Below are 26,528 nucleotides of genomic sequence, written 5' to 3'. Positions count from 1 at the left end.
GAACCAAGTGGCGATTGGGCACGAGGAGAGGGGGGGCGGAGTTCAGCAGAGAGGAAGAGAGGTGAGGGGGGCAAGAAGGAGTGAGGGAGGTGGGGGCAAGGTTGAGGGCGGGGCAAACAGGGAGGATGGCAACAACTCTGATACTGTGGTAAAGTGAGTAGGAGCGAGGCTTGCGAATGAATGAAAGGGACATCTTGTGCACCTCCTGGTGGCTTTTGACGGGGAGAATTGGCAGAGGCCTGCTCCATCTTTATATATGCGTGTGAATTAAAAGGGCATCTTCGCTCCTCCCTTCCTTTGCAATTCTGTGGCAAAATCCAATCCAATATCTGTGCATGCAGCACAAACTACAGATCAACAGCGGGCAATTTCAAACCGGAGTAGAGAGAGGGTGGAGATGAGGGAGTGAGTGTATCCTCCTACCCACTCCCTCCCCAACTCCACCCCGGACTGCCGCTGGTCGGGGTGGCTGGCGGGGTCATCGGACAGTGCGGGCGATCAATGGTCCGGACAGCCCGGCATTGGGGGATAATAGTTGGCAACAAGTGCCCTCCGGACACCCGCTCGCCTCCGCTACTACAGCGGGCCTGGGGATGGGGGAGGAGGGGGGATTGGGGGAGGAGGGGGGATTGGGGTAGGAGGGGGGATTGGGGTAGGAGGGGGGTTGGGGAGGAGGGGGGGTTGGGGAGGAGGGGGTTGAGGGGACAGTGGGGGAAGGATTGAAGGGGAGGGGGCTTGGAGAGGAGGGAGGGGGGTTGGAGAGGAAGGAGGGGGGTTGGGAAGGAGGGGGGTTGGGGAGGAGTGGGGATGGGACAGTGGGGGAAGGATTGGGGAGGTGGGGTTGGGGGAGACGGGGGGATAACATAAATTAAGCAGGGAGAAATTAGGGAAAGATTGGCGAGTGTGAGGGGGAATTGGGGAGAGGGGGTGGATTGGGGCTGAGGAATTAGGGGAGTGATTCAAGAGACAATTGGGGAGAGAGGGACTGTGGAGACAGGTCCCCCGCTCAGCTCCAACCCCGCTGCTCACACCCGAACACGCGTGTAAAGCCTCTCCGTCCCCTCCCACCACCACCACCCCCAGCAGCAGTAGCCCCGGCCCCCGGGAGGGGACAGCCGCGGTTGATCAGGGGCTCCCCGCCAGCTGCACGGTGGCGCAGCGGTAGAGTCGCTGCCTCACACAGGCCACAGCGCCACAGAGCCGGGGTCCATCCCGACCACGGGCGGAGTTTGTACCTTCTCCCCCTGACTCTGTGCTGTGTGTGCGGGAGATCTCCAGTTTCCTCCCGCACTCCACAGACGTGCAGGTTAATTGGCTCGGTGTAAATTGTCCCCAGTGTGTGTGTGTGTGTGTGTGTGAAGGATGGATGGTGTTAGGGTGCGGGCACCGCTGGTCAGCGCGGACTCGGTGGGCCGAACGGCCTGTTTCCGCGCTGGATCTCTAAACTAAACGACCAAGCTGAGAAGCGGATACACCCACCACCAGCCACCATCAGTGTCCTCGCCTCCTCCTCCTGTCGCCGTCGCTGTCACCACCGCTGCTGCCGCCGTCGCCCTGGCAACGAGCTCCACGCAACTGAGCGCCAGGGCCCACTCGGCCCCTTATATAACCACCGGCCGCCGCCACCCGCCGCCTGCCCGCGGGGGTGGCCGCCTCTCCGCCACCCATTACACACCCACCTCCCTCCCTCCAACCTCGCACTCTCTCCTCCCTCTGCACACTACAGAGAAAATTCAAACAGTTTTAGAAAGTAAATGGGAACTAAGAGAATTATTTTATCTTCTGTAAATGTGCGAGATATCAACACTCCCCTCCCTGAGCTGCAGGTTTCAGAGCCCCGACCGGCAGCGCGCTTGGAAAACAGGCGTGGGAAAGGCGTCATAGGAACAGAGGGGGAGTCAACCCCAACCGAGAAAATCAGCATCGTTCTTATTCACTGTTGGAAAATAGACTTCAAAGAGAAATATGTTAAATTAGTGTAACTCGGTCTATAGCTTCACCTAAATGAAGTAAATGAGATCGGTGTGAAATTTGGTCATTGCACCGAGTTAGAATATCCCTAATTATGTCAATGGTCGAGTCCGTGCGGGAGGGTGGAGAGCCTCGAGGATCGAGCCATTGCAGCGCAAATCCGAGGGGTAGGACAATAAATAAATATATTGAGAAGCACGATAAACTACATTATACCCGGATGCAGTGCATGCTTCTGTACAGTTTAAATAAACTACATGGGGTAATGTCTACAAAGTACTATGCGAAAGGGTTCAGCGGCGGAAAGTGAAAGAGGGGCAAATAGTGCACCCCTAGCTGGTTGCCCGTGGAGAGGACCGGCGCGGGGTGTGCAGGGAATTGTAGTCCTACACCGCGCTCCCACGCTGCCACTTCCGCCCCCCGGCAGCGCAACCCCATTCCCCTTTATTGCACCCACTCAATTGCGCTCTGGTTTTATCACCTAGTTTCATGGCCTACGAGTCGCTTTCGGTGGGGGGCTACTTCAATGCGTTTTCTTAATTGCAGACTTCCACTGAACAGCATCTGGAAGTTTTATTTAAACTTTGACCATGTTTTCTCGAGTTGAACATTAATTTCATGTGAACCCCCTTGTATACAATGCACAATTCGTAGACGTGCACAAATGTACTGTGCACTGGAAATGAAACAACCCAGTCTCTCAATGACCTTCCTAATGTTTGTAATTTAATTTGCAGCTGGATCATAAAGCAAGCTTATAGAAGGCTGGATTCTTCCAATTTGAGAATTAATCATCACACAGTGTTCCTTGAGGTCATTTTCACTTTATTTTCTTTGATCGAACAGAATATATGATGCAGCACGAGATTCTTTTGTTCCCTTTCAGAATAAGTTAACAGAAAGTCTTTGAAAGAATAAGAAAACAACTTAATGCAGTGTTTTCTTAAAAATAAATATCCTAGTTTATCTTCCTTGGCACAAAAGGCGTTTAAATCACAGATCAAAACAGCTGGTTGGTCACATGGTATGAACCCATTGCCATTTTAAACATCCAGTACCATTGTTCCATATTGGCTCAAATTGAAATAAAAATGCATTTCCCACTGTTCAGTTTCAACAAAGGAAACTTCACAGGAATTTGGATAATTGATTAATGTTGGGATCACAATGTGTCTGCCCACATGTCAGGCAGAGTAAGGTTGCTTCGCTTGAAAAAACAAAACTCAGTTTTAATAACATGAGCAATGTGAGATGGCATTTCTCAGCACTTGGTTTTAAGACAGGGTGGGGGAGGGAACTAGAAGAAAGGGAAGTAGCAATGCAGAGCTCCAGAGTGCAGCTCCTGCTTTACTAAAGGTCACTGGATTCTGGTATAAATTTATTTTAAATTCATAACACTATCCACAGACAATGATAAATTCTCAAATTTCTTGAAAGAAGTCATTCCACTCAGGAAGTTTTTATATTTGCTGTCAACAGTTCATACTGCTGCTATTTTTTGTCTGTCCATTAACTGTTTAATTGTTAGGCACCCTCTCAATCACCAGCAAAGGTCAGCGGGTAAATGACAATTTGCTCGTCCTCACACACATTGTCATCAGTTTCATAATGTAAATACAATGACCCAGTTACAAAAATAGGCACAAAGAAACTGAAAAAAGTGTTGTATACTCATTTAATAAGATCTGGGAATTTGAGCCTAAAGTTCTAAATGGATTTTTTTTTTTTTTAAATGATTTAATTTTGAGATCTAAAGTTCATTTTCATAAATATAATGGCAAATCCTTAATAGAACAAAGTTTCCTGTATAGCCCGATAAGATGGAGCTCATTTACAAATTTCTGTTCATGGCCACTTCCAAGTCTTTTCAGGTACACAAAGGCTGAACAATACCCATAATGGCATTTATCGCTAGGATTAATCAGGGATTCAAATGTTTAAAATTTTTTTTTTTTACAGAAACTTCAAGTTCTTTAGACAGCTAATATTTCAGTTGGTATGTGATTCGCACAAAGTGAGCGCAAATCAGATTAGTGATTTAGAACTTAATGACCTTTGTACTAATTTCAAAAGATGGCGCCCAAGCCAGGCGACTGCTGGTCCCAGAAGCAGATCCGCAATCACTCATTACAATCGCTCCACTCTTAAACCTCTACGCTGTACACTGCAAATGGCTTGATTATAATCATGTACAGTCTTTCTGCCAACTGGATAGCATGCAACAAAAAGCTTTTACCTTGGTCCACAATAAACTAAACCATGGTTCAGAAAGTATTCATGCACCAACCAGCTTGTATCTCACACAAATTATCACTCTCTACAGCTGAACATAGACCCCGAGGCAGATGATGCATAATGATGCAGTTAAGGATAATCCAGAGCCCACTGGATCCCTACGGTGCACAGAACCAGGAAACATGCATTTGCATAGCATAGTTCACAAACCTTTAACCATGTTCCAAAATGTTCTACACTGCCAATGTAATGCCAGATTGTACTCCTAAAGAAGAAACAGCAACTATTTTCTTCAGTCTGAAAAAGGGTCCCAACACAAATCATCACCTATCTAATCCATGTTCTCCAGGGATGCGGTCTAACCAGCTGAATTACTGCAGCACTGTCTTTTTTTGTAAACCAGCATCTACATTTCCTTATTTCGCCATTGTGTATACCATTTCCACATTTGAACTAAATAGGTGGTTTTGCTATTTCTAGAATGTTGGCATCTATGGAAACATAGAAACATAGAAAATAGGTGCAGAAGTAAGCCATTCGGCCCTTCGAGCCTGCACCGCCATTCAATATGATCATGGCTGATCATCCAGCTCAGTAACCTGTACCTGCCTTCTCTCCATACCCCCTGATCCCTTTAGCCATAAGGACCACATCTAACTCCCTCTTAAATATAGCCAATGAACTGGCCTCAACTACCTTCTGTGGCAGAGAATTCCACAGACTCGCCACTCTGTGTGAAGAAATGTTTTCTCATCTCGGTCCTAAAAGACTTCCCCCTTATCCTTAAGCTGTGACCCCTGGTTCTGGACTTCCCCAACATCGGGAACAATCTTCCCGCATCTAGCCTCTCCAACCCCTTAAGAATTTTATATGTTTCAATAAGATCCCCCCTCAGTCTTCTAAATTCCAGCGAGTATAAGCCTAGTCTATCCAGTCTTTCTTCATACGAAAGTCCTGCCATCCCAGGAAGACCTTGATTTATTACAAATCCCCCAATTGCCCCTCAGACTGCGTTGAACTATCCTCTTCAAATGTCACCTCTTTGGTGACCCTCAGACTATCCTTGATCAGACTTTGCTGACCTTACCTTGCACTAAACATTATTCCCTTACCATGAATCTATACACTGTAATGAAGCATCACCCATTCCTTCTCTCCAGAGATGCTACCTGTCCCGCTGAGTTACTCCAGCTTTGTGTCTATCTTCGGTTTAAACCAGCATCTGCAGTTCCTTCTTACACTATACACCGTAATGGCTCGATTGTAATCAAGTATTATCTTTCTACTGACTGGATAGCTTGCAACAAAAGCTTTTCACTGTACCTCGGTAGACGTGACAATAAACTAAACTAAAACGTGGAGCCACAAAGAAAGGCTGGGCATTCTGCAGAAAGTGACTCACCTCAGAACACCTCAAACCTTTTCCATTATCTTGTAATGCCCTGTATTACACGGCATACAGTACAAATGTGATGGGATATTCTTCACTTGCCTGGATGCGTGCAGATCCAACAACTTACAAACTCCAACCCATCCAGGAAAAGCAGCCCAATTAATTGGCATCCTATCTATAAATGTTTATTCCCTCATCGGTGGTGGCCTGTAGGAATAATGTGCACCATCTACTAAATTTACTGAAGTTACTCGCCTAAGCTCTGCCCAAAGCTGTGACCTATACCATCAGGAGGACAAGGACTTCAAGCACGAGAAGATTTTCCAAGTTTGACAAAGACCAGAAATGGAAATATATCATCATTCCTTCATTGTCATTGGAACCAAATCCTGGGTTTCCATGTCTAACAATAATGTAGGAATAACTCAATCAAAACGCAGCTCATTATCACCTCAAGGGCAATTAGGGATGGGTGTAATGGCAACTTCAGTCTTTTCCAGTAAACTTTTGTAATTGCCATGACTTTACTGGGAGTCAGAGTGATCCTAACCCAAGCCCAAATAAATAGATCTTCAAGACGTTTTTTCCAGTTTAATTAGTTGTTTATTGAAGTAGTTGTACAAACAAGGAGATGAACATACCAGGCTGTACTTATTTCGCATACAAGTCGTAGCTGGCTGCACTGTTCCCCCTGTCTGCTCACAGCTCTCGTTGCAGGTCTGGTAGGAACTGTATACTCTCCTGGCTCCCTGTGTCCAACTCCTCCCAGTCCCTGTATCCATGTATATGTTGTTCTGGCTCCTCCTAGTCCGTTATGCCTATATATATATATACATATATATATATATATACATCTTATGACAGCCCCCAAGTGTCCAAAGTATTACAGCAAGATATATCTAGACAAAATAATATAATATGCTAACTGCAGCAAGTACAAGCACAAATGGCTCTTACAATGGGAAATAAACATTGATCTCACAGCAAGGCCCACATCGCCAATCCTAAAAATAAGAGCTACTAGGCGATGGCCCATTCCTCCTGTCCTGTTTGATGGTAATGGTCAAATATTAGCAAGTGCTGTCAAAGCTGGCTTGGCTAATAATGAGAATAGACATGGCAGCCTCAGTGCCCCTCTGTTGAAAGGAGTGCAATTTTAAAATGGTGATTTTAAAATTGCGACAATAAAGTGTCATCATAAAGTGATGCTAATCAACAACAAGTGTTGTTGGACAAGCTCACATCCAGGAGCATGCAACTGCAGTGCTGATTTGCGTCTTGTTGAAAGCTCTTTAGGAATTCAAATGGTTATGCATTGGATAACTAGCCTCTAACCAGCCTTTAAATTCACAGTTGACAAATGTTAGTGTATATCAAAGATACAGCAGATCATTAAAATCTTTTGTTGGAATTCACTGTTGCTTGGAAGAAAATCCACAAAGAAACTACCCTTTCACATCATTTAACTCAGCATTACCCAGTTATTGACTTGCGAATGCTGCATGGAGACACAGATTTGAGATGTTGCAAGTGAAATTGAAAGTAAAAGCTTATCAGATTATTTGTTCATTGAGCAAAGTTGGGAGGCAGTGTGGGGTGGGGGCAGGAGAGAACATTGGACAGGTCACTTGGAAGAAATTTCACATCTCCTCAAAACGTGCCAAGGGATTGTTTGCTCCTGACTGAGAAAGGAAGACAGGGCTGCCCAGAGGCACCATCAGTCTGGCAATCACAAAACGCACACTGGCAAATCAACCTCGATTGGTGCTCTTGGGTAACTAGAGGCAGACTCGTGTCTGCAATGTTAGAGCACAGGTTAGGAGTTTTTTTTTGTAAGAGCTAGAACATGGAAACACACCCTTCGGCCCACACCAAGTCCATGCTGACCAATCACCCATTCACACTTGTTGTTCCACTTCCTTATTCACTCCTTAAATATTGGGGCAACTTTTTTTTTTTTAAATATAAAGAGGCCACTTAATCTGCAAACCTTCACATTTTTGTAATGTGGGAGGAAACCCACAGTCACAGGGAGACCATGCAAACTCCACACAGACAGCACCAGATGCCAGGATTGAGCCTGGGTCTCTGGCTCTCCGAGGCAGCAGCTCCACCAGCTGTGCCGCCAGATTGGAAGGGTTTAAAGCGACCCATAGTTGACAAAAATAAATACAATGTAGCACCGAGCACCAGTATAGACAAAATTTTACCACACATTTGCCTATCGTTCCAAAGATAAATCAATGTGCCCAAACTTCTTTCCCCATTCTTTCCATTATTCTTATTGCCCATGAACACTATGCAATTGAATGTGTTAACACCCAACCCACTTTTATTCTGTTCAAAGGTTCTTGGGTTAGCCTCAGGTTGGATCATCTAATACATGAATGTTTTTCATCATGTTCAGGCCCCAGAAGCTCTCAGTTCAACTCATTCAAAGCTACACTTTGTGATCATGTCAACATCACCCGTCCAAACCATTCATCATCAAAATTATTCTTTTATTCATCTCCAGATGTTTATTTCAAAGCTGCTTATTTATCCCAGTCAGCTCCTTGTACTATATTTCATACTGTCTGTGGAGACACTGTATGGGAGCAAACCATTTTCAGCCCACTGAGTCCTCGTTGACTATCGATCACGTCATTCACACGTAGTTCTACATTATTCCACTTTCCCATCCACTCCTTACACTCGTGGGCGATTTACAGAGGCCAATTAACCTACAAACCCACACATCATTAGGATGGGGGATGAAACTGGAACACGGAGGAAATCTACAAGGTCATACGGGAATGTGCAAACTCCACATAGACAGCACCCGAGGTTAGGATCAAACCCAGGTCTCTGGTGCCGAGATGGCAGCTCTACCAGCTGCACCACTGTGCTCCTCTGCTTTGCAAATAGCTTCTCTGCTTCTCCTGCTGAATTGGCTTGGTGCTTGTATTTGGGACCGAGATTATGGATATGGGCTGTGGGGGTGAACATTACAACCCCAAGAACAATTACAACATGACAAGAACATTACAAGCGATGGTAAATGCAACACAAGCATAATGTTAAGGCATGAATGGAATCCCCTTCCACGAAACAACATTAAATTACTGGTGAAGAGTTCGATTTACAGACGTTTTACAGCTTAAAATGAACTGTAGGATCCTTCTGCCTCTGTCTCCATATTACTTGTGGATTTTTTCAAGTGAAGAGTAGATTCTTGAAGCTGTGAACCTGCCTTTAGAGACAGACTCCAACTGGGGTCAGGACCCATATACTGGTAGCACCAGACAAAGCGCTGGACAGCCAAGGAACTGCAGATGCTGCAATCTTGAGGAAAATACAAAATGCTGGAGGAACTCAGCAGGTCAGGCAGCACCCGTGGAGGGAATGGACAAGTGACATTTTGGGTCGGGACCCTTCTTCTGACTGATTGTAGGACTGGAATGGATCACGTGTTAATTGTCCTTTACTCACCAGCTGAGGCACCAGCGAGAATAAAAACGCAGATCACTGAGGATTAATGGGGTTACTTCACTGGCTTCACCGTCCTATGCCGAGTTCCCAGAATAAAATATGGGAAGGAAAGAAATGAAAAGGGAACTCCTGAAAGATCTGACAGCCCATGCAACCCATGGATTGAAGTGAAAGATAAAAATGTCCATACAATTATAAAACCAAGGCTTAAAAAGGATAAGAAGTTGTTTGAAGAAATGCACTTGCCAGAAAGCAAACTTCTTGCTCATTTATTGATGAAAGGGCTCCATTAAGTGCTGGTTTACCAATTTAAATTATTCTTGGCTGACTGACTAATGCTCCATTACATGAAGTGACTTGCTCCTGACAGTGCACTGGTTGGCATTGTTTTACAACATCTCCCCCTCAGTCCTCTGACTCGACCACCTAAATGTCCAAACTCTATCTTCAATTAATTTCATTCCCCGTGTCCTGCACCCTAATTTTCAAACAGCCTTTCCAGTCATACCTTAACTACCTTCCCAACCTGGAGCCCAACACTTTAGAATCAGACAGCACAGAAACAAGTCCTCTCAGCTCACCTCCTCCATGACATCAGTGATGCCCCATCTACACCGGTACCATTTGCCCGAAGTAGGTCCATATCTCTCTATGCCTTCCATATCTACCCACCTGCCCAAATGTCTTTTAAAAGTTGTAATTATATCAGGACTCACTCATATCTCTTCCCCCCCCCCCCCCCCCCCATCTCATCATCCTCTCCATCTGGTCAGGCTGCTTCTGTCCTGTTCACCCATCAGCTCACATTGATCCATTTCGCTCCCAGTTAAATTCTCTTATGTACAGATCTTTCTCTGGTCTTGCTACCTTCAATCTCCACCCTGCTCCAGCTTTCTAATTATTCTCCTTTGCTCTTCTTAGAGCATCCAGTGTAACCAAACTTCCTTCCCTGATTTAACTGCCTGAATCTCCTCTGCCCATGGTTTGTTCTTTCACATGAAAAGGAACTGCACAATAAAAAAAGTCTGCTTTACAAGCAGTTTATGAAATATTTCCAAATTGGGATCAAGAGATAGTTATTCAATATTTTCCTCTCCTCCATCCAAGATGTCAAGGCACATGTAATGCCCCAAATGGGCTTTTATGGGCTAAAGTAAAATCCAAATCACTAGTTAATGGGATTTTGACTTCATATAAACACAACGTAGAACACGTTTATTGTCAGTTGCCCTCTGCATGCAAAATAATACCGAGATTGAAAGTCGGTGCTACTTTTGGCACAATGTTTCTATTAATGTCAAACAAAGATAAATGCAAATGGGTTGCTGAAATGTGGTCGTGGCTTTAAAGTTTTGACATAAAGGCTTGCCAAATAAAGTTTACATCAACTATTTACATCAAAGTTTACATCAACTATTTAAATCAAGTTTACATCAACTTGTTTCAAACGGGAAGTATTCAACATTTTTGTACAAATGGGGCAAAAAAAGTGGAACAGCAACATACCAGCTGCTGTCTGTGGCAAGACCAGGCACTTAGTCACATAAATGCATAATGTATTAATACATAGAACACAGAGCAGTCCAGCACAAGAACAGGCCCTTCAGCCCACAATGTCTGTACCAAAAATGATGCCAAGACCATCTCTTATCTACCTGCACATAATACATATCCCGCTAGTCCCTGCATATCTATTTACCTATCCAAAAACCTCTTAAATGCCAGTATTGGATCTGCCTTAACCACCAACCCTGGAAGTGCATTCCAGGCACTTGCCACCCTCTGTAAAACAAAACATGCTCCACACATCTCCTTTAAACTTTGCCACTTACACAGTAAAGCTATACCCTGCAGTATTTTATTTTTTCCATCTGGGAAAAAGGGTTCTGACAGTTTACTCCATCTATGCCTCTCATAATTTCACATACTTTTATCAGGTCTCCCTACAGAATCCAGTGTACCAGAGAAAACAATCCAAGTCTATCCAACTTCTCCCGGTAGCCAATACTCTCAATCCAGACAATATTCTGATAAACTTCTTCTGGACCCTTTCCAAAGCCTCCTCATCCTATCTGCAAATGTAGTGACTGGGACTACATGCAATATTCCAAATGTGACCTAATCAAATTTCTATAAAAGCTGCATCATGACATCTTGACTCTTGTACTCAATATGTTGATCTATGAAGGCAACTATGCCATATGCCTTCTTTACCACTATCTGCTTGTGATGCCACATTCAGGGAACTATGTACTTAGACCCCAAGATCCCTCTGTACACCAATTCTGTTGAGAGACATGCCGATAATTGAATATTTTCCCCTTACATATTAAAACCTTTAGCCAAAAGTGACTGTACAAATACCAGAAATTGATAGAATGAAGCAGAGGTACCTGTTGGAAGCATCCTGCAGAATATTCTTTTGATAGCTGGGGCCAAGTCTACCTTGGTTTACCAACATGTGTAAAAAGTCAACCACAGCAGAGAGACGCACCAATATTTAATATTTATAAAAATCAGGCTTATTTAACAAGTCATAGAGGGATAGCTCAGTTTACTCTGCAATGTGTGCGACACATATTCTTGGCTCACTGTACAAGGATCACGAAGCACCTGTGAATGATAATTATTCTATTCCCTACCATATTTTATCAGGGAGAGTAAAATTTAAACTATAAATGGTAATTTGCAAAATTAATGAAGGTGCAACTACACAATGAGGGAAAAAATTATTATTGAACGCTGTCTCACTGTTATTAAAATCCAGCATATCATGACAAGTAGGTTTATTTTATAGCCTAACAATTGTATACCTACAATACATGGTTGTCCAGGCCGAGCAGGTGAATGCACCCCATGGTGTTTTGTGGTGGAAGGGTTCCAGGTTTTAATAGGCGCTTCTTCAGTGGCAGTAAATCCAAGCTCAAGTGTCAGGAAAACTCCCAATTAGCCTTAAATAAAAACCTAAATGGGCTGGAAAGAAATGGGTCTGTAACACAATTTAAATAGTGAAATACCATCAATTTTCCTTTCCATTTCTAGAAAACTGCAGGTCAATAATATTGATTGTGCTGATGCCTCCCTCCCAAATAATCACAAACCTTCATCATTACCAGTTATGCCTAATAACAAGACTCTGGAATGAAGAGTTACTTTGGTGTATAGTTCAAATCAGAAGGCAATGAGTCATTTCCTTCAGTGGAGAGGGATGAAGGGTTTTGCAAGATGAAAGTTAAATATAACAAATGTGTGCATTTACAGGCAAGCTTCTCTGCAGGAAGCTTCAATCAATGCTTATGTTATAGAATTACTTATGACATTGATCAAGGCATTAATTAACACTAATAAAAACAGTAACTCAAACCCAACTGGATACAGAGCAGTTCACCCCAGTGCAGTTTCATGTTAAAGTCGGCATTTACAAATCTAGCTGCGCCTTAGTGTTATCTGTAACTGCTTCCAGAAACACCACTACATCTAATTGCAGGAACACCATGAGCAATACTTTTAGGCACTTGCTCCACTTTCAGAAATGCAAGTTAGCTTGGGCAATTTCCCTTGGCACACCAACACAGCTTCACATTATATTCAACACTTCAACCACGTTCAGGATCTGATGCCTCATGAACAGTAAGTGAAACAATCCAGTCTCCTCTGCAGACATGATGAATCAGCCCCTGCATTTGGAAATGCAATCATCAACCTGGTGGGAACTCTAATCCACCGTGATAGAAGGCTGACTTTAACCTCGAGGCCATTTACTTGCACAGGAAACCTTCAAATGGGAGAAAAAAAAGACACGACTCCTTTACATGCAATTCTGATTGAAGTCCTTACCTGTTAAAGGTAGGAAATAATCTAGCAAGTCAATTACCTAATAATTTACATATATTTACTTATATTTACTTAATAATAGACCAGTCTGAAGAAGAATCTCAACCCAAAATGTCACCTGGAACTGGGAGAATCAAAGTGGAGAGCCATTTTCCAGGCTTCAACATGAAGCAGTTGACAGATTTAAGGCACAATGCAAATCCAGAGATTGTCAGGATAATAGGATACAGCTGGTGTTTTAACAGCTAACAGGTTTGATTTGGGTTCAGGCTCAATGTATCAACTGGATAATCCAGAGATGAATACAGCCTCTGATAATCCAGGTGAATCTACAGTAGGAGTCAAATCCAGGATCTTCTCATTGGTGCCAGTGGCACTAGTGCATTTACAATTTATCTTCAAAACACAGCAGAGATCATTTATTTCACATGAGAGGTGATGCAAAGTTTCTTCTGCCTTATCGCTATAACCTTCAAATACAATTTTAACACAGAATTGTTTTATGTTAACCAGACCTTCAAGAAAAGGGTGTGCAGTTCAGAAATCAGCTCCTAATCCACAAGTACTGTTGACTCATGTGCTGAAATACTCAACCTGGAGAAAGGCTTGTTTGTTCCTGATAATCAAAACTGCAAATGCTGGAAATCTAAAAAGAAAATGTCAGCAATATGCAGATCAGGCCACACCTGTAGGATGTGTAACAGAATTTAGTTTAGAGATAGAGCATAGAAACAAGCATCCGGTCCACCAAGTCCACATTGACCATCACCCAGCCACATTCGTTCCATGTCATCCCACCTGCCCACTCCCCACATACTAGGTGCAATTTGCAAAGGCCAAATAGCCTCCCACCCTGCACACCTCGAGTGTGGGAGAAACCTGGAGGAAGCCCTGCACTCGCAGGTAGAACGTCCAAACTCTATAGTCAGCAGCAGAGGTCAGGAGCAAACCTGGGTTTTTGGCCCTGTGAGGCAGCAGCTCTACCAGCTGCACCACTGTCTCACCCCGTTAATTACCCACCTCCTTCCCAGAGATGGTGCCACGTACTCTTAACTCAGTTATTTTGTTACTGCACCAGTTCAGATTGCAGCGCAGTTTTGCACTATCCCGATATTTTCCACTCATCGTCGTTGTGTGTGTATACCATTAACTCAGATTTCATTGCACCCTTCAGTAGAAGACAAATTAACCAGAATTTGATTCAACACTGCTCCAGAGTCAAAAAGGTTGAGAAGAAAACCATAGTTTCTACCATTTCTAGGCCTAAATACTTCAGTTCCTTAGGATGTCATTCATCAGATCCTGGAGATTCATTAGTGGTCAGTTCCACATCCCTACCACTTTAATTTTAAAAATACCAATTACCTTCGATTAACTAATTGTAACTTGTTGATTCCCTCCCATTTCTAGGAGGTTTTGTGCATTCTCTTTAAGAGCGTGTTTAATATCTTTCTGCCATTTCTTCCATTTATGAGTGCACAAGATCTACTTTTGCCTTCACTCACCTTTTGATCTTTGCATTTGCAGAAGCTTTCACACCATGTTGCCCTCTACAGCTTTCTCTCACTCCATCTTCCCACTCCCAAATCTTTGTTTCCCCTTTACCGAATTCTAAACTGTCCTCAGTATCCAGGCCGGCTGCTTTTTGTTCTGGCAATTTAACTGCACGAAGCTCTAGCTGTTAGCTACATCTAGTTTTTAGCTTAAAGAATTATCATGTCCCAATAATTTGCTTAGGTCCCCTGTTATCCAAGTTAATTTCTGGACTGATGCAAATATCAGTTACATTAAATTTTTGTACAGCTTCAGCTAACGTCACCCACCAATGACTGGTGTATGCAGTTACACGATAAACTTGGCTGCCACATTTCCTTATAATTACGTGCAGGAAAACAGATATCAAATACTGCTGAGGTCCTGATAAGCAAGTTTTTATTTGCAAGTCTCTTCTAGTTCCCTGGGTTTGAACTTATTGCCCTCTACAACATTCATTAAAACCTGTACCTTAAGCTTTTCATACAAACATTTATTGTAATTCAGGCAAGGAATCGCAGAACTGGCGTACACAAAAGTGCTGGAGTAACTTAATAGGTTAGACAGCATCTTTAAGTCATGGATCGCAATGTTTCATGAACCCTATTTTAGACTCAAGAAACGTCATGTATCCATATTGTCCAGAGATGTTGCTCGACCCGACAAGTTACTTCAGCACTATGGCTTCAATGACAGTTCAACCAACTGAAAAGACATTTGTTCTCACCACCAGTCTAGTACTATCAATTAATAACCATAGCAACTTCACCAGGCACCACATTTGTAACAATGTCCAACTACATCCTACTTCACAATCCTTATCCATGCTATTGTTACATCTGGTCTAGACATTCATGGCCAGTCTCACTCTAGTTTTCACAAAGTGGATTCATTCAAAATTCTGTTTCTTGGCATGCTCATTTATTCATTAAACACCCAGTGATCCACAGCACAAGAGTAGTCTTTCTTAGACAAGAACGTTAGCAAGACTACACATGAAATTTAACCTCCAGTCACATTGGACTGGTCTCCCAGCCCAAGGAAGGATAAAAGTGCAGCAGAGTGAAAATACATTTCTCATGTTGATGAAGATGGCGGTGGGGATGGAGTGGAAAACACACATTTTTATTCTTCACTCAAGAAGGTAGAAGGGTCACTTGAACTTGCAAGTTCACAATTTTTTGGATATTAAGATAATCAAGGGATATGGAATTATTGCACTGAAGACAAGGTTTCTTCCCAACACCCTCACATTTCTCCAACTTGGACCATGTATATCAATACAACTCAAAGATAATTTCCTCCTGCCAAAGTTCCAAATTCTGAAATCCTTCTTCCCAATGGTTTTAAACATAACCCAAATTTGCCCCATTATCTCAGTCGATGAGGGCACTCCCTGGGAGCACCTCATGGGCATTTTCCTGGTAAAATGTTGGCAATATTCAACTGGAGGATGCTTTAGATGTTGGTGCACAAGATACTGTGGATATGGAACTTGGGAAAGAATCAAATCCACTTCAGTGAGAATTCTCAACCCACATCAATTCTGATGTCTCTCAACTTCTCATTATGTACTTGCATGAGAACCGTTCTTGAAAAAAAGCAGATCCAAGGACACAAAACCTTCTGATCATTTTTACTGTTTATCAAACTGTTTATCAAACTTGCCCTTACAGCAAAGAGTCAAACATCATTTAAAACAGAACATTTACACAGACATCAGAAGTGACACGCTGATCCCGATCCCAGGTAGACGAGGACCACAGGACACAATGTACGCTTCATACACCATTTCATGTCAGCAAATGCGAGGAATCAAGAGGCAATACATACGATAAAAAACTCATTTCACATCCACACTTATTGGCACAGTTTCAGTAGCATTTTATTTTGTTCACCAGAGTTCAACTCTATGGCTGAATGTGGGATATGATCATTTTGATCAGTGACGATCATCAAAAAAATCAAGTGGCAGGTGAGAAACACCATTTCAATGTAGAAAAAGTAGTAAGTGTTGGGGAGAAAGGGGTGTCCTACAGGAATTGGTTGATTGTGAAGGCATTGCCACATTAAAGAAAAGCAAGTTATTTGAGGGGGTTAAAAAAAGAACAAATATTTCTACAAGTGTGTGAGATATTGTGTTAATGCTTAGTTAAACTCAATACAAGTGAATAAAAATATACAGACATGGTGATCATACATGTGATGATTGCTACAAGGAGAAAATACTGGCCAACAAGTCCAATGTGACTGGAGGTTAAATTCCAGAATATTACCACATCCAATTAGTTACAGAAGATACAGATTTAAACATGTTTGAGAAATTTCAGTATCTAGAAGGGGGTTGGAGTTTTGTTAACAAAGTGAAATCAATGCAATGTTCCCACAGGGGCAACTCAGTCCCAAATTTTCCAAGTTGATTTGATCCTCACTAAATTGGAGTACTTCACATGTACACAGTCTGATAAGAGGCACAAGGTGGTATGGTTAGGTCTGAAATTCAAGTAAATGGAGAGGAAGGGAGGGCAGGGAGGGCAGGGTCAGTGGACGGGTTCAGGGGGGAATCAAGCCTCCTGTTCTGTTAATATTTTTCCATTCATGAAGAGCACAAGTGGAAAGTGATATACATTAACTGTTAAGAGCACAAGTGGAAAGTGATATACATTAACTGTTATGGAGCAGTTTCTCTTCCACACACCATGCCATGACTAATTTTCAGCAATATACACAGATAGCCAGTAGTGTGGTCTTGGCCACCGTTACTTCACTTTCAGCAAAAAGTGAACTTCACGGTGTGTGTTTAATATCTAGTGTGCACAAGGATCAGAGATATCAAGCTTTGATATCACAATGATATCTGGAAAAAATGAATTCTGCCTCCTGGTAAATAGAAAAAATTCAGCAATTTCAGATTAAAAACCTTATTGAAAACGGTCTCAGCTAAACTCATAACCAAGAGATTACTACCCATGGATGTTGTTGGGCAGGACTGGGGAGGCATTTCAGCTGGATCCAGTTGCAAAGGTGTAACAACCACTTGGGCATTCCCCTGTACAATGCTGTGTACAATGGAGAGGTTATTCCCTCTCCATTTTGCCCCACCACATTATCTAAGCTGCAGATCTCAACAGCCAAGAGAAACTGCTGAACTTTTTAGAAAAAATTCACGAGTGTAACCAGATACAAAATTCACAAACCAAAATCATATCTCATCCTTTTACTTTGCATAAAGCAAACCCTTCCTCTATGTTCCGGACTGAAGTCCGTTCTGTCAGGAAAGTCTTGGATGTACTTTATCATGGTGTCCAGTGTTTACCATGGCCTCCCCTCAAATACCTGAGCAGTTCAAAAGGATCCTCGTCTCCATTTTGGGATGAGCCAAATGGGCCCGATTGGTAGGAATCATGGTCATCTGGCACCTGTAAAATGCAACACACCTTCAATGGTAAAGCAGCCATTTGGAGCTTCCGAATACAATATTGTCAACTACAAAGTTGATCATTTGGCTTTGTATGCAACAGATATCTTGAATTCTTTAAATGAACAATTAACAAAAATAATTAGCCATTATGGTAATGGTACTGCGATAGGAAGGATGTCATTGAGATGGAAAGAGTAGAGAAGATTTACGAGGATGTTGCCAGGAGGGGCTGAGCTATTGGGAGAGGCTGGGCAGGCTAGAACTTTATTCCTTGGAGTGCGGGAGGTTGAGGTGTGATCCTGGGCATTATAAAATCACGAGGAGGAATAGGATAGGGCGAATGCAGTCTATTACCCAGAGTAAGGGAATCGAAAACCAGAGGACCTAGGTTTAAGACAAGACAGGTAAGATTTAATAGGAACCAGAGAAACAACTTTTCCACCCCACACACACAGTAGTGAGTTTGTGGAATGAGCTGCTAGAGGTGGTAGTTGAGGCAGCTCCTGTAACAGTGTTTAAGACACAGACAAATATATAGATAAGAAAGTTTTAGAGGGACAAGGGCAGGCAAATTAGACTAGCTTTGATGGAGCATCTTGGTCAGCATGGATGAGTTAGGCAAAAGTCCCATTTCTATGCTGCATGATTGTAACCGAGTGTTGGGCATACCAACCAGTGTTTACAAGTCAAGAGGAGCAGAGGCATCTCAGCACACATCCAATTTAACAATATCTCTCCCTATAGGAAATGCAGATGCTGGGTCCCAAAAAGGTGCTGGAGTAACTCAATGACTCAGGCAGCATCTTCAGAAAACATCGGTGGTGATGGTTTGGGTCAGGAGCCTTCTTCAAACCGATAGTGGAGTGGAGAGGGAAAGAAGGAAGGGAGAAAGAGAAAGGAAGCTGGAAGAGAGGGGCAGGACAAGGCCAGGCAAGTAACAGGCGAGGGGTGGGTGGGTTGATTGGCCGTTGACCAACCATTTATGGATGAAAAGTCCTCCCTCACCTGTACCCTGCCAGGATTTGTCCTTCCCCGACCCTCCTTCAGCTTTCTTTTCCCCTCCGGTACAACCAGTCTGAGAAAGTGTACCGACCTGAAACGTCACATGTCCAGGTTCTCCAGAGATGCTGTCCAACCCACTGAGTCACTCCAGCACTTTGAATATTTCTTACAGTACATGTTTGGGTTCTCTACACGTCTTCAGAGATTGTAGTTACTTTATACACGACCTCCAGTCATTCCGAGTTGACAGAACAGGACTGCCCCCCTATTCCTTAACCCTAAGGATTTCCATTATTCAGCTGCCAGCCTTCACTCACCCTACTCATCTTTTCTAGAAGAGATTACTTGAGAAAATGTTGGCAGAAGTAGGAAACCAATAGGTTTTCCTTGACACAAAGTCTAAACCACTAATAAAAATGGAAACCAAAATTAAATATAAGGAAGACGCAAACCACGATAATGTTTTATCATCCGATGATATTTGGATTTGTGTATACCCCTCTACTTTGATGCACTATTGAGATGTTATGTTGAGACATGCCGCAAATTACACCCCTCCCCAAACCCATTCCCATCCCCTTACACACATATACTACTCTTTGGCTTTACATGTCACTCCTTTCTTTAGCTGACACTCTTTAGTATCCTTGTCACCTCCAGCCCGTCACTTACTCCACCCATCTCCTAATCAAACACCACCTCACCAACATCCACCCATCACTTGCCACTTTGTCCCCACCCACACCTCTTTGCCAGTTTTCCCCACCCACTCCAATCAGTCTGGGTAAGGGTCCCAACCCAGAACATCAACTGTTCTTTCCTTCCCCAGATGTAGTCTGACCCATCGAGTTCTACCAGGACTGTATTTTGCAACCGTTTCTCTGGTTCCCCTTCAATGCCCTTCATAAAACTAGCAACTAATCATCCTAATATTCCCGCCTCTCGCTCAGCATCTTTTTGGGATTATTGTGTTAGACACACAAGAACTTGGATCCAATCTTTGCAGGAGATCAGAACACCAGCTTACCGATGGCAAAGTATGCCTTGCAGTTAGGCTTGCATAGCCCAGGGGACCAAACCATTGTTCAAATGGTCTCTTGGTCACGTTCATGCCATGAAGGGGAGTCCATATACCCGTGCCAGGTCTGAAATTGAATTGTGGCAGAGAGCTTAATCTACTTGGTTAATTACACGAACACACACAAAGAATGCAAGAAATCAAATTACAAGCTCAGTTGATGTTTCAGTTATGAGATCCTTTAGAACAGGGAAAGAAAAACAAGTCTGTTTTCAGAAAGTTGGAGGGATATATAAAGAACAAAAATATCTGGTAAGGCAAGACTAAATGTGCTAATGTGGTAATTAGAAAACCAACCTCCTGAATTTGCTGCATCTCCAGCCAACCTGCTGCAGAACAATTACAGTAATGGCATCTATCCAGTGTGATGTCCTGTTCCCAAGAAGTCACACAAACCAGTCTGATGAAAGGTCCCAACCCAAAATGTCACCTATCCACATTCTCCAGAGATGCTGCCAAGTAACTTTTTTTAAAAAAGTCATCCATTCCCCCCCCAACACTGCACTAATGCCTCAGGTCAATATTTGGGAGATTTTATTGGCTTCAGTGACATTCCTTCATCACAAGGCAAGAGGTGAATGATGTTTGCACAATGCTCAATTCCCTTCGTGACTCTTAACAGGCAAGCTTGCCCATACATGCAGGCAGCAAGCTCCAGACAGCATTCAGAATGGGCTGCAAATGGAAGGCAATATCTATGCCGCTGAAGTGTGGGACGATGATCATCTCCAACCAGAGGAAGTCCCATCACCCACCTTTGATGTTCAATAGAATCACCGTTACAGAGTCCTCCACCATTAGCATCCAGGATTGTCCCGCAACTAGAAATTCACATGGACCAACTACCAAATACTGTGGCTATAAGAGTAGGTTGGATACTGGGCAATATGTGCCAAGTGACTCACATTCAAATGTCCAAATGAAAAAAATCAAATCATTCCATCTACTAAACAAATCAGGATCATTCAACATTTCCACTTGGCTGAATGAGTGAAACTCGCCACACCTGGGACATAGATTACTTGATCGGTATCCCATCCACAACCCAAAATTACTTGTACCACCGCCTCAGTGCCTACAGCAAGCACCACCTGCCAAGTGTTACTTGCATAGGATCAGCTGAACATGTATTCCAAGCCCATGACCCGTACCACCGAGGGCAAGAGCAGGTGAATGGGGGGAAGGAAGAAGAAGAAACAAACACTTGCAGGTTGTCCACCACGTCATGCACCATTCGGACTTGAAAATGCATCTAAAGCTGTTCAACAGTATTGGATCCAAAATCCTGAAACTCATGCCCCCAGTGGAAATGCCTTCACCAGAATGACTGCAGCTGGTTAAGAATTCATCTCAACACCATTCAAGGACACTGATTAACAGGCAACAAATGCTAGCATTTCCAGCAACGCCCAATCACAGTAAAATCAAAAACACCATTACTTAGTGGCAAGGAACAAAGGTCATAGAAATCCAGGCAGCACAGACAAAAAAAAGGTACACTTCAGAGGAATTTTCTGATTACATTCCCAGGGTTGTTAGTTTTGGCACATCTCCAGTTACCACCTGCCTGAAGGCATTACAATGCAATGGGAGGAGTTAGCCATCCCTTTAGAATAGCATGCAGAGAAAATGGTTTGGAATAGAGGGGGCGCAGAACAAGAAAACCAACCTTAAAACTAGATCAAAGCATTCAAGGGCAAAGTGTTGAGGAGGCACGTAATGTAAAGGATGGTGGAAAATTAGGTCTTACTCAACCTCAAACCTGCTTTCAAAAGGTTTGCCAATAACAGATGATTATGGAATGAAACCAGTTAAATGGGGTTAAGATAACCATCAATTATCCAAGACTAGCATTCCAAGTTGCTCACTCCTTTCCAATTGCCTCTGCAGATTAACAGTCATCTCCAAACAATATTTTACATACACTAATTTCAGGCTGTCCTCTTGCTCAAATGGTGGGTCCCAAGCATGAAGTGCCTTCCTCCATAGTCTGATCTGCTTATCCCAGGAGCGACGACTGTACTTCTTGTATTTATTTGGAGTCTGTGGGTGTATTCCTGGCACTCTGAGTCTCCTGTCAAAAGTAAAGGAAAAATATTTTCAACTCCATGTTGTTATAAAGTTAAAGCCAGCACTTACGACAATTGATTATCTCATCTTTATCACAACTGAAGATCGCAACTTGTAACCGAAAAGATCAAATGGTACTCGTACACAACTTGCTATTCAATCTTCATGAGCAACTCTCGACCCGAAACGTTGCCCGTTCCTTCTCTCCTGAGATGCTGCCTGACCTGCTGAGTTACTCCAGCATTTTGTGAATAAATAACTCTGACAACATGCCAGATGCCACATTACAGACTAGATAAGGAATCGAGCTTGTGGGAGAGGGAAGATATCAACATTAGTATGCTAGTTTAGGTGCTCATTATTCAATTTTCCTTATTTATTAAAAATTAAATAAAAATATTGAATCCTCAGGAATGTGAGAGGTTGTCCTGTTCAGCCGCTGACGGATTTAGTGATTTTTATTTCCCCACCCAATTTTGAAATCTTACAACACAAAGTTAACCCATATCGATCAAGGGAAAAGTTGATATTAAAAGGACAAAACAAGCTTCTCGCATCTGTTGATAAACAAGCCATGTAATCAATGACCACAATTTTTTTCCAAGAGACTTGAATTGCTACTGATTGCATCAACGGCTGCAAGATCATCCCAATCACGTCTTTCCATGTCAGCCCCAGTAACCAGAATTCCCCAGAAGTACAACACAGTAACAATTCTGTCATGCAACGGAATTTCCCTGACCAAAAGGTTTTAACAAATACTTGCTTCTGAACTTCTTGCTGATATCTTGGATAGGCAGGCGTGTTCTTCCCGTAATCAATCTGCTTCTGTCGTCTCTTCAGCACAGTTTCATCGGTTTCAACATCTGTTGGCTCACAGCCTCCAGCTGCAGAGTCACAAGCCTGTGATGGCAAACTCCAGCACCTGTAAATGCAGGGAGAAACTAGTTCAAATAGGCCTCAATTGCAAGCAACACATGGCAGATTTGAGCAGCCTGATGCCATCTCATTAGTCGTCACGAGTAGAAACAGCTTTGGCGTGGGAACCAAATGCATGTTCTTATTTTTTTCCCCTCAAGTGATGGTATCACGCAATAGATACAAGTCATGCCATTGTTACTGTGCCTGAAGTATTCTGTGCCAACCGATTTCAAGCAACTGTGAAGATACTGTCCTTGGCCACTGGTCTCCATCAATATGAAGCCCCAGCGTTGATCTTATCCAGAGTCAATGTTAAAATGAAGTGTATTTACAGCTTAAATCACATCAAGTTTGCTAGGATACAATGAATGATTTTTAAAGAATGAGCATCTCAAAATGATGTGAACATTTGAAGTCGTGTGTCAGCTATGCTAGCATGAGGACCTGACGATTGGAAGCCTCACACTTCATTCTGGAGAGAACACAGTCAAATCATTCTCAGTTGGGTAATCAATCTCAATACATTAGGAAAGGTATTTGCCACAAAAATAACCAGAGAAGGTTTAACGCAGGATTAGTTGTGCAGGAAGGAACTGCAGATGCTGGTTTACACTGAAGATAGACAAAAAATGCTCGAGTAACTCAGCAGGACAGAGTAACTCTAGCATTTTGTACCTGCGACCAGGATTAGATTTTGGCTTAGGTGCAAGAACATTGTGATTTTGACAGAACGATGTCATATTATGGGAAAGCACCCGACATCAAAAGCTATGCAAAAACTAAAACACGAGCTTGGACTCCAACCAAATTTAATTGCTAAATGAGAAGTGCAATATTCCCGATTTCAACCCTGTCAATGGCAGCAAAGTGTTCTCCAAATGTTACCCTTACTCTGTGGGCATCACCGATGGTGATTAAATACAGCAAGCATTTGAGAAATACTAACTTTTTCTCCCAGCTCCATCCTTGGTCGGGTTCAGTTTCTGTACCTACTCCAATGCTGGCTGTTCGTGGGGTATAAACACTTGGCCTAATGAACAACATTTACAGGTTAATATCCGAGGAGACAACAGCAGCTCAAATTCTGCCTAGAATAACTCAACATTTATATCATGGAGCATTTCAGGAAAAAGTTTCAGATTATAATTTTCTTTTAGGGCAAAGTTTCCCCAATATGTAGGGCTTGATACCCAGGTATAATGAAAATATCAATAACCTTTGCAGTATTATATACAGGGCAAATGAATAGAACAAGTTCTGAATTGCTCTAAGCTACTGGAATTATCTATTCAGCCACAGTTTCTACCCCCACCCAAATTATCTTTTGCAAGAAGATTAGGATACATGTAGTTTTTGAAAAACAAACAGCAAACAAGCTCAAAAATAAATCCTATTCATGGGATACACCAAACGAGAAGGAATTTCCTCATCGATACTCAAAAGTTACGATACATTTGATTTGCTTTCACCTTATTTTAGGTTGAAACGGAGCCCTGTGGTAAAACAAGTAATATGTCAAACTACACTTTCACTGTCCAGAAAAAATAAATAAATCCTGCCCCGTTTGATCAGAAAGGGATTTTAATCAAACAGTTAGAGTTACTGCTTAGAAAATGCACTATGTTGACAACACTAAAGGTCACATTCATAAAGTGAACATTCACCTATTAGGTTCGCCAAGAATAAATCAGATCTACAAAGACCACACCACTGCAGATTTCCTGCTTCTTTTGGGGGAAAGTAGGGGAGAAAGTCACCAGCTTAGTTGCAAGACACAGCGTGGAAACAGGCCCTTCGGCCCACCAAGTCCGCATCGACCAGCGATCCCCGCACATTAACACTATCCTACACACACTAGGGACAATTTTACACATACACCAAGCCAATTAACCTACATACCTGTACGTCTTTGGAGTGTGGGAGGAAACCGAAGATCTCGGAGAAAACCCACGCAGGGGAACGCACAAATTCCGCACAGACAACACCCGTAGTTAAAAACAGTCTGAATCTTAACTCTTCTGTTTATAATTATTTTATCAGTCTTAAGTAGTCATTACATCCATTGACCAAATGATCTTTGGATTAAGGAGGAAATACACTAAAGTTATTGCCTGTACGAGCACCAGCCAAATAAAAGCCAAGATGACACTGTCATTCTCCAGATAGACTGTCTACCATCAATGGGGTGCACAAACCAAAATGGCACCATGACCAGTGTTTACAAAACTAGTAAAATAGACACAAAATGCTGGAGTAACTCAGTGGGTCAGGCAGCATCTTTGGAGAAAAGGGTGATGTTTTAGGTTGAGACCCTTCAGACTGAAGTCAAGGGAGAGGGAAACTAGAGGCATGAACAAGAACAAATCAGAACTGGCACAGATGGCCAAGGAGCCCACAATGGTCCTTTGTTGGCTGTGGAGGAGGTGATAACAAAGGAATCCGAACAGTGAAACTAGCAGGACAACTGGGGTGGGGGAGGGACAAACTCTTAAGAGACAGAAAGTACTGCAGTTATAAAAACATTGGGGAAATGAAAGGCATTTGCCCTTTACAAAACATAGAATTTCAGTCTGAAGAAGGGGGCCCCAACCCAAAACATAACCTGTCCATTCCCTTCATGGATGCTACCTGACCCAGCATGTTCCTCCAGCACTTCGTGTTTTGCCTAGAATTCTACTTGGCTGCGGGCTTATGTCACTGCTGCGCTCCGAGTTACAAGCACAACGATAAATGTGATATTGAACACAGGTGAAATAAAGAGCTTATCGTGAAGATCTGGTTAGTTTCCAAGCAAAAAACATCCATGGATTTTACTGGTATGTTCAGAATTAGTTACATACTGGTAATGCAAAAGCACACTGAAACATTCCTGTTTAATACATCCTTTCAATACCTTTTCACGGCCCACTTGGCAGGGTTAACTTCTGGCATTGCTACTGCACCAATGCTTCCAAAGTCCAGCCATGGAATGTGGGCATTTCTAATAGGGAGGCTGCAAAAATACAACACCATTTGTACATTCGTTTCTTGGGTGATATATAATTTTTAAAAATGGGTATAAATTTAAATGTTAAGGGATCAGAAGTGAAGTAGCTGCATATCAGTCAATCACTGAAGATTCTCGACAGAGGGCAATGTGTGTAAATCAACCTTTTACAAAATTGGTGATGTAGGATCTGCAGAACACTAACATTTCCCAACTCTTCACCCACAGAGTCTGTCAAGTTGTACGACTGTGATTCATACTGCTCACAATTCTTTTAAACTTGTGTCATCTGGAGATTTTTTTGCAGTCATCAAGGAAACTAAGTTTTATACAGTCATCGAACTTCTCACCAAAAGGAGATGAAAGATCAGAACACCACTATTTTACAGAATACATTTAAAAAAAAAGTAGATTTCACATAATACAAACAGCAAGAGCTACTCAGTCATCATATTTTAACACAAGTCTCCCTCTTGCTGCCATTTAGTAGTCCACATACAAGACAGTAGGTGGCATAAGTGGAGGAGTCAAATCACTTGGAGTCAGTCACGTTGCACAGAAACAAGCCTTTCTGCCCCACTTTATCAATATAGTCACAAAACTAGACTCATCC

At 42.7% G+C, this 26,528-nt stretch overlaps 2 protein-coding genes across 3 annotated transcripts in view; both read right to left on the bottom strand.

Annotated features, from left to right (window-relative positions):
• The window catches only part of LOC144599938 (protein FAM53A-like), a 101,745-nt gene extending 100,183 nt beyond the window's left edge, over window positions 1-1,562 (bottom strand). For both annotated transcript variants that reach the window (XM_078411206.1, XM_078411209.1), the window contains exon 1: window positions 1,480-1,562. The gene's annotated coding sequence lies outside the window, so the exon portion shown is untranslated. The remainder of the gene's footprint in view (window positions 1-1,479) is intronic.
• Window positions 1,492-25,860, bottom strand: LOC144599779 (uncharacterized). The gene is made up of 6 exons (XM_078411016.1): window positions 25,823-25,860; window positions 22,775-22,933; window positions 21,863-22,012; window positions 19,888-20,005; window positions 17,774-17,856; window positions 1,492-1,720 (listed from the first exon to the last, which is right to left on the bottom strand). The coding sequence occupies exons 1-6, from the start codon at window positions 25,858-25,860 to the stop codon at window positions 1,492-1,494; spliced, it is 777 nt and encodes a 258-aa protein (XP_078267142.1).
• Between the last annotated feature and the right edge of the window lie 668 nt (window positions 25,861-26,528).

The sequence above is a fragment of the Rhinoraja longicauda genome, chromosome 14, assembly GCF_053455715.1.
Source record: "Rhinoraja longicauda isolate Sanriku21f chromosome 14, sRhiLon1.1, whole genome shotgun sequence".
Taxonomy (NCBI): domain Eukaryota; kingdom Metazoa; phylum Chordata; class Chondrichthyes; order Rajiformes; family Arhynchobatidae; genus Rhinoraja; species Rhinoraja longicauda.
Note: the sequence above shows the minus strand (reverse complement) of the source record. Positions and strands in the feature narration are given on the sequence as shown.